This window comes from Pelophylax lessonae, assembly GCF_965119305.1.
Source record: "Pelophylax lessonae genome assembly, chromosome: 8".
In the NCBI taxonomy this organism is placed as follows: Eukaryota; Metazoa; Chordata; class Amphibia; order Anura; family Ranidae; genus Pelophylax; species Pelophylax lessonae.
In genome coordinates, this window is record NC_138775.1 from 42708907 (window position 1) to 42718029 (window position 9123).

Below are 9123 nucleotides of genomic sequence, written 5' to 3' on the forward strand. Positions count from 1 at the left end.
AATAAACATAAAATTTAAAACTGAACAAATAAAAAAAAAGAAAACACAACTTCCTCTTGCTTCTATCAATTTTTTATTCAATTTTTTATTTTATACCCGCTCAGACTCATTCCTGGCATCTAAGCTACAAACGGAGCCTAATGCCAGGACAATAAAACTGCAGCATGCAAGTGCAGGCGTTACATCATCAGTGGCTCCCCAATAGAATGCCAGACTGGGAAGATGACAGGCGGTAGATAGCAGCAGGGGTGAAGGGGGAGCACAAATCTTCCATCAGTGGAAGAGAGAACTGTAGAGGGTAAGTGTGCCATAAGAAAGAACAGCATACCCGTGGCATCAATATGGCAACACAGAACACACCCACTTCAAAAGTGGTAAAGTTACACTTTAATATTTATTTTGTATTTTAAAGTTTATTGTGTTTTTAGATAAACCTGAGAAACTGACCAACTCATTATCAATTAACTTATCACTTCACCTTGTCCCATAAATGATGTATCACAATCACCTGGAATACTGAACAGTGTGAGTCCCAAAACACTGGAGCCACAGGCAGATAGTATGCTAAATCAACTTTTCCTGATTAGATCTCTTTATAATTTTTTTTTTTTTTGCACGAAAATGACTCTTGATATACTTACGGGTCATTTGACTTGGGTATTAAAGTCCCTAATTCTTTTATACGGTCGTTGATGTTAAATCTTCTTCTTCGTTCAACTGTAAAAAAATATAATACATAAAGATGATTAGAGGCTGATATCTAAAACAGCATTTGTTTAAAGAATTAAAACAAAAGAACATAAAGCATGATTATTATAATGATGATGATGATAAGGGAAATTTGGGCTTCAGTGATAATACAGAACATACAGAGAAATCTCAATACATATCAAGGTAAAAAAAAATGTGTTCACATAGAAGTACACAGAAAGTGAGAGATCTGTACAATCCAGTCTGTTACACATAAGGAGACAGGGAATTTTAGGGGTAAGTTTAGCACACTCCAAGTTCATTTTGAGTATAATTAAGGATGCCATCCAATGCTGAAAATCAGACTGAGTGTGACAGTCCTACACATTTGTCCCGTATTCCATATAGGAAATATGATTTATCATTTCTGCTTGTATCGGAACAAAAGACAACAGACTGGGATCAGCACAATGGGATATCCTCCTGGGGGGATCAGTAGACTAAAAGGATATCCTCTCAGGGTCAGTAGATCACTAGGTGTGCAGAGCTCCGGTAGAGCACTCTGCAGGATATCCTCTTGAGGGTCTGTAGACTAATAGGATATCCTCTTGGGGGTCAGTAGATTACTGGGCTTGCAGATCCCCGGTAGTGCAGTCTGTAGGATTTCCTCTCCGGGGTCAGTAGTTTACAAGTTGTACAGATCCCCAGTAGTGCACTCTGTAGGATAACCTCTCAGGGGTCAGTAGATTGCTAGGTGTGCAGATCCCCAGGTAGTGAACTCTGTAGGATATCATCCTGGGGGTCCGTAGACTAATAAGATAACCTCTTTTAGGTCAGTAAATTACTGGGTTTGCAGATCCCCAGTAGTGCACTCTGTAGAGTATCTTCTCGGGTGTCAACAGACTAATAGGATATCCTCTTGGGGGTTAGTAGATTACAAGGTGCACAGACCCCTATAGTGCACTTTATAGGATATCCTCTCGGGGGTCAATAGACTAATAGGATATCCACCTAGGGGGTTGTAGATTACAAGGTGTGCAGATCCCCGGTAATGCACTCTATAGGATTTCCTCTCGGGGGTCAGTAGATTGCAAGGTGTGCAGATCCCCGGTAATGCACTCTATAGGATTTCCACTCGGGGGTCAGTAGACTAGTAGGATATCCTCTTGGAGGTCAGTAGACTAATAGGATATCCTCTCAGGGGTCAGTAGACTAAAATGATATCCTCTCAGGGGTCAGTAGACTACTTAGTGTGCCGATTCCTGGTAGTGCACTCTGTAGGACATCCTCTCAGGGGTCAGTAGACTAATGGTGGCCATACATTCTTTGATTTTTTTAATCTCTTCAATGTGCAATTCAATCCAAACTATCAAATCTCAAAACAATTATTAATCACGTTTCATCAATCGGCAGTACTTTTTTGTTAATACAACTGCATTTCGATCGATCCGATGATTACATCATGAAAACAAAGATGTGAATGATAATTTAGGATTGTAAATTACAATCATATCTTAATTATCAACTGGATTACCATTCTTTGTGTGTGGAATACACTTGAATGAGTAGTCAACGATAGATCAATTATTCCTATCGGGTAAGATCGATTGGAAAATAAGTTGGTCATTTATTGAATCGTGCATGGCCACCATGAGATGCTCTCAGTGATTTCATTAATGTTATTCAATAAAGAAGGGTAAATAAGACCCTCTTGCTTTAGTATGCAGACTGTTTTAATTTACAATTATTTAATTCAAAGGGTAACACAACTTTCACATGTACTGTACAGACTCATTCAGTAGCTAAGTGAATAAGTAGATTGATTTTAACAGACTTCCAGCAGAGGTAGTGAGTCAGTTAATAGTAAGTGGATTCAAACATCCTTGGGACAAATATAGATCTATACTCAAAACAAAAAAAGTTAATTAAAAAAAATAAATAAACAAAACAAAATAAAAAAATAATATATATATATATATATATATATATATATATATATATATATATATATATATATATACTTTTTTTTTTTTTTTTTTTGGAGCAGACTAGGTCTTTTTTCTGCAGTCACTCTTCTATGTTTCTATGAATGCAACAATGACCACATATTACCTCTAGAGGGAGACATTGTACTTGAAATCACATTATTGAAAGTCTAATTCTGCAACTGCCTATATTTTGTGCACATAGGCCTGTGCTTCTACACCCAACGATAGAAAGGGGACTAATAAGGGTTGATTTACTAAAGGCAAATAGATTGTGTACTTTTGCCGCATGACAAGTCGTACACCATGATTTCCAATGAGTACCATTCCTTTTCTGTGCAGCTTTAAGACGCAGTGACTGCACTCCACTGTGTGAATAAGAAGGTCTGGACGGCTGCACTTCAATGCTATCACCTTTATTGGATTTAAAAACAGTCCATACAGCAACAGAAGGTACAGGAATTAACTGACGCATTTCACACCCTTACTGGTGCTTAGTCATAGCTGACGGTCCCTGCACTACTTTGGTCCGACTTTGATGCGACTTGAGGTCCATAGACCTCAAGATTACACATGCATTGCTTCAAGTCGTGGCAAAGTCATGCGACTTTCAGGTCGCACAAGTGTGAAAGGGGCCTTAAGATGATTGCTTGGCGCTGTTTTTGGCTCATCAGTCTTACAAAGAGCAGAGAAAATGCACCTTGAGGAAGAGGTAAAGTGAATTATTTTGCTCCTAACTGTCAGGATGATTTTTGCTCCCAACCAGCCAGCAGTGTATATTTTATATGAACAGCTACTTAAACAACAGTCGTACAATATTAGTGTGTATACGCAGAATGTTCAACCTACTGAGATTGTGATTGTCCTTCTTCTGTCTTTCCTTGGCCAGCGCTCGTGCTTCTGACTCTGAAAAACAATAATTAGAGAAGTTGAATATTAAAAAACACAATCAGTATAGAACTTGTATACTTTGAGTTACACATATATTAGGGCCCCTGCCAGAGGAAAACAAAAGGAGCTGCCCCTGCAGACTTACAATGGTGGAAGATCCAAATCCTTCAACCACTCTTCCATTAATACTTTGTAAGTCACTAACAGAATACAAGTATAAATGTAGGTAGCTTTGACTCCCCTGGCTGAATGCTTCTTGTGGGTCCTTGAAATTGTATCTAGCAAGAATGTAATAAATTGCATATTACGGGTCTTCAGATATGGTGGCTGCATTTGTTTTCTTTTTTTTTTAAGCTTTTTTTCTTTTAGTTCCCCTAGTGATCCTGGCAGTAACACACTTCCTGTGCTAGGGTGACAACACCCACTCACTGTATCTATTGGCACAGCAGTGTTGTCACCCTAGGACAGACTGGAAATGCCTCTCCCCTCTTCTCTTCTTCATAACATTATTATGCTATTTATCTTGTAGTGATTTAATAGGATGATATGGTTTATTGCAGTATAGTATTAATTTCGTTTAATTCGTTTTATCAACAGGTCCGCCCTATAGCAGTTTTACCTATACAGGGGGGCACCTCTGCACCAGATCACGTATATATATATATATATATATATATATATATATATATATATTTGATCTAACACTTCCAGGTTGCAGATTACACAAAGCGGGACCTCAATCGGCGGGTACCGGGGACTCAATGTCTGCCGTCACCCACCGATTGTGAAGAAAAGCAAAGAACGGCAATCTGCCCATGTAAACAAGGCAGATCGCTGTCCTGACAGGAGGGAAGGGATGGAGCATGTGACCCCGCAAAGCAGAGAACAAACTCCATCTCTTCCCCTAGTAAAAGCACCTCCCACACTGTTAGAAAACACTGGCTTGGCACACAGTTAACCCTTTGATCGCCCGAAATGTTAACCTCTTCCCAGCCAGTGACATTAGTACAGTGACAGTGCATATTTTTAGCACTGATCCCTGTATTAGTGTTACCGGTCCCCAAAAAGTGTCAGTTAGTGTCAGAATGTCCGCTGCAATAATGCAGTCCCTCTAGAAGTCACTGATCGCTGCCATTACTAGTAAAAAAAACCAAACAAATAAAAAGAAATAAATCTATCCCATAGTTTGTGGACGCTATAACTTTTGCGCAGACTAATCAATATGCATTATCAAAAATGTGTAGCAGAACACACATTGGCCTCAATTGATGAAAAAATGTGATTGATTGATGTTTTTTTGGCAAAAAGTAAAAAATATTGTTTTTTTTTTCAAAGTCGCCCGTCTTCTTTTTGCTTATAGTTAAAAAAAAAAAAAAAAAAAAAAAAAAAACAGTGGTGATCAAATACCACCAAAAGAAAACTCTATTTGTGGGGGGGGGGGGGGGGGGAGGACATACGTTTTATTCGGGTACAGTGTCGCGTGACCACGCAATTGTCAGGTAGAGTAACGCAGTGCCGAATCAAAACATGGCCTGGTCATGAGGGGGGTAAATCTTCCGGAGGTCAAGTAGTAATGAATATTAACTTGCACTTATTGGTATTTTATTGTTTGGTATTGCGTCTTGTTTCCATTTGTTATTGTGATTTTGTGTCTTTGTTGAATGTAACTGTATTTTAACCGCTTCAATACTGGGCACTTTCACCCCTTACTGCCCAGGCCAATTTTCAGCATTCAACGCTGTCACACTTTGAATGACAATTGCGCGGTCACGCAAAACTATACCCAAATGAAATTTTTATCATTTTTTTGAGACAGATAGAGCTTTCTTTTAGTGGTATTTAATCTCCACTGGGTTTTTATTCTTTGCTAAACAAAGGATGTCCATGGACGCTCTCCCAGAACTGGACTATCAGGCTATAGCAGTCTTTTGCTTACAGCGCAGTCAGGAACAAGTTAATAATTTCCCTTGGGGCTAATAAAGTATTCTGAAACTGAACACAGTATGGAGGTGTTCTTTAGCTCACAGACGAGAACTGGGAAGGCTGATAACATTTTTTTAGAGTGTAGTTCAATGCACAGAAGGTTACAATAGGGTGCCCAGACACTGTCCCCGGACCAAGCCTGTCCCCGGTTTTGTCCCCGGATTCAGGGCCAGAATACCGTAGACAGGGCATCCCTTGCTGGCTGAGAAACAGCCTGGTGGCTCGAATGCCGACATCTCTGTATATTATTTAGTCCTGTGCCCAGTGCTCTGTGTGTTATGCAGTCCTGTACCCAGCACTCTGTGTATTATGCAGTCCTGTACCCAGCGCTCTGTGTATTATGCAGTCCTGTACCCAGTGCTCTGTGTATTATGCAGTCCTGTGCCCAGTGCTCTGTGTATTATGCAGTCCTGTACCCAGCACTCTGTGTATTATGCAGTCCTGTACCCAGCGCTCTGTGTATTATGCAGTCCTGTACCCAGTGCTCTGTGTATTATGCAGTCCTGTACCCAGTGCTCTGTGTATTATGCAGTCCTGTACCCAGCGTTCTGTGTATTATGCAGTCCTGTACCCAGCGCTCTGTGTATTATGCAGTCCTGTACCCAGCACTCTGTGTATTATGCAGTCCTGTACCCAGCGCTCTGTGTATTATGCAGTCCTGTACCCAGTGCTCTGTGTATTATGCAGTCCTGTACCCAGTGCTCTGTGTATTATGCAGTCCTGTGCCCAGCGCTCTGTGCATTATGCAGTCCTGTGCCCAGCACTCTGTGTATTATGCAGTCCTGTACCCAGCACTCTGTGTATTATGCAGTCCTGTACCCAGCGCACTGTGTATTATGCAGTCCTGTACCCAGTGCTCTGTGTATTATGTAGTCCCATGCCCAGCGATCTGTATATTATGTAGTCCTGTGCCCAGCGCTATGTGTATTATGCAGTACTGTGCCCAGCGCTCTGTGTATTATGCAGTCCTGTGCCCAGCAATCTGCGTATTATGAAGTCCTGTGCCCAGTGCTCTGTGTATTAAGCAGTCCTGTGCCATTTGCCAATAAAAAAAAAAATGTCTCCGGATTTCATTTTAAAAATCTGGTCACCTTAGGTTACAAGGAAACAAGATTCTTGGCAGGAACCTCAGGAATTTCCCTGTAATTTCAGAAAACGAGCTAAAGAAATGAAAACAAATGCAGCCACCACATCTAAGGACTAGTAAGCTGCAATAGACTAAATTCTTATTCTTGGGTATAAGTACACTTTACATTCTATATTCTATTCTTGGGTATAGGTACATGGAAAGCAAAGCAGGGATCAAGGGGGCAGTCCTTGAGTTTGCATTTTGAAAATAAGTTTGCAATGGCATTCCCAAAATTTCTATTCTAAAAGGTAATGTATTTTGGAGATTTTTTATTGATAAATACATAGCCCATGATTGATTGATTTGATTATAAATTCATGTGTGGACTACAGACATTGTTAAATCAGAAGTCTAAGGCCCCTTTCACACATACAGTCCGTTCAGTTCATCAGTTCAGTCACGTCAAATGTATCAGTTTTTCATCCGTTTTTCATCCGTTTTGCATCAGTTTTTCATCCGTTGTCATCCGTTTTTCGTCCGATCCGTTTTTTTGACGGATGAAAAATAGGGCATTCATCCGTTCAAAAAAACGGACATTGATGGAAGTGGATGAAAACGGATGTTAACTGATGATCATCAGTTGTCATCCGTTTTTACATAGAGATGCATTGATGTCCGTTTTTCATCCGTCAACGGATGGATGAAAAACGGACAAACGGACAGCATGTGTGAAAGGGGCCTAAGATTTTATTTAATCTGGTGGCATTTATCATGACCTGCTGGGGGAGATTTTCAAAAACTGGAGCACTCAGAATCTTGTGCAGCTGTACATGGTAGCCAATCAGCTTCTAACTTCAGCTTTTTGAATTAAGCTTTGAGAAAAAAAAAAAACCTGGAAGCTGATTGGTTTCTATGCAGAGCGGCACCAGATTTTGCACTCTCCAGTTTTAATAAATCTCCCCTACTGTATCTTTATTTCTGACTTTCATACTAATTTCAGTAAAAGCAACATTACACAATGAGAACGCTTCAAATGTTATGGATATGGAGAAATTGTAGGCACAGGGAATGTTCTTCCTAGGCCAACAACCGGCTGTAGGTTTTATACAAAATTCTCATAGCAAAAATAAAACCTATTTTTTTGCCCATGGATGTTACTTAGTACATTCGTAACAGAATGAGGAAATAATGTATGTAATGAATACTATTTACAAGGTTTATTGCAGAGGAGGCTAAAAATATGCCCTATAGACTTTACATTAGGGGACACATTTATAAAGCAGTCAAAATAACATTCATTGCAGGTGAATCTTCCAAATGCCTGTGGTTTAAGTGACAGTAATTGATTTACCATCATTGAATGTCTGGCGAAGGTCACATTCATTGCTATAAGAAAGGCCCAAAGTATCCAGGGCTGGAAGAAACCGCTGCAAAAACCTGTTTGCCCACTAGATGTCACTCAACAACCACTTTGATTGCCAGTATAGCAACTGCCTGTCAGTTGGATCTCTACAAATGCCTGCACACATACACCTATATCTTGTTTCTTTTATTTGTATACATGGTGTAATGTAGAGATAGTAAAGGTGTAACAGTGTCTACCCTATGGTGCCTAAACTGTAACAATGCTCCTCCACATACACAGCAAACATTTGCTGGAAGCGATGGAGGATACAAAGTTTTAAACAACAGATCTACAGACAACAGACAACTATTGCTGAACGGTCAGGAGCCCAAATTATGTAATTAAATCACAACTCCAGACACCACTTTGCTATTTGCTTTCAGGGATGTCTCCTGTTTTTAAAGGGGTTGGTTTACTAATGGCAAATAGACTGTGCACTTTGTAAAGTGCAGTTGCACTCTGCAAGAGCAGTTGCTCCAGATCTTAGTAAATGAGATAAAGCTCCACTTTGCAAAGAATACTCAATCACATGCAAGAAAAAAAAAAAAAACAGCATTTTTGCTTGCACCTGATTGGATGATGGAAGTCAGCAGAGCTTCCCTGATTTACTAAGCTCTGGAGCAACTGCGCTTGCAGAGTGCACAGTCTATTTTCCAATAGTAAATCAACCCCAAAGAGTCTGTGAATGTCCCTCCCGGGTTCACTTGTGCCAATATAATCTATTTATGTCCTCTGGAATTTAAAGTATAACTAAAGGCAAAACTTTTTAAAGTTTTGGATGAAGTGGAGAGGGAGTAGACCTCCGCCCCCTTTAACCACTTTAAGACAGGAAGGATTTGCCCCCTTCCTGACCAGGCCATATTTTGCGATTCGGCACTGCGTTACTTTAACGGACAATTGCGCGGTCGTGCCCAAATAAAATTGATATCCTTTTTTCCCACAAATAGAGCTTTCTTTTGGTGGTATTTAATCACCTCTGCGATTTTTATTTTTTGCGCTAACAAAAAAGGAGCAACAATTTTGAAAAAATATATATATATATATTTTTCACATTCTGCTATATAACATTCTCAAAAAAAAAAAATTCAAAATCAAATTTT

The 9123-nt window shown here is 39.7% G+C and overlaps 1 protein-coding gene across 14 annotated transcripts in view; it reads right to left on the reverse strand.

Moving 5' to 3' along the window:
* MITF (melanocyte inducing transcription factor) overlaps positions 1-9123 on the reverse strand; it is a 386463-nt gene that overhangs the window by 9510 nt on the left and 367830 nt on the right. For all 14 annotated transcript variants that reach the window (XM_082265298.1, XM_082265300.1, XM_082265296.1 and 11 more), the window contains 2 exons: positions 3525-3581; positions 642-717 (listed from right to left, as the gene is read on the reverse strand). In XM_082265298.1, coding sequence (XP_082121424.1) covers positions 642-717; positions 3525-3581 — 133 coding nt within the window. The remainder of the gene's footprint in view (positions 1-641; positions 718-3524; positions 3582-9123) is intronic.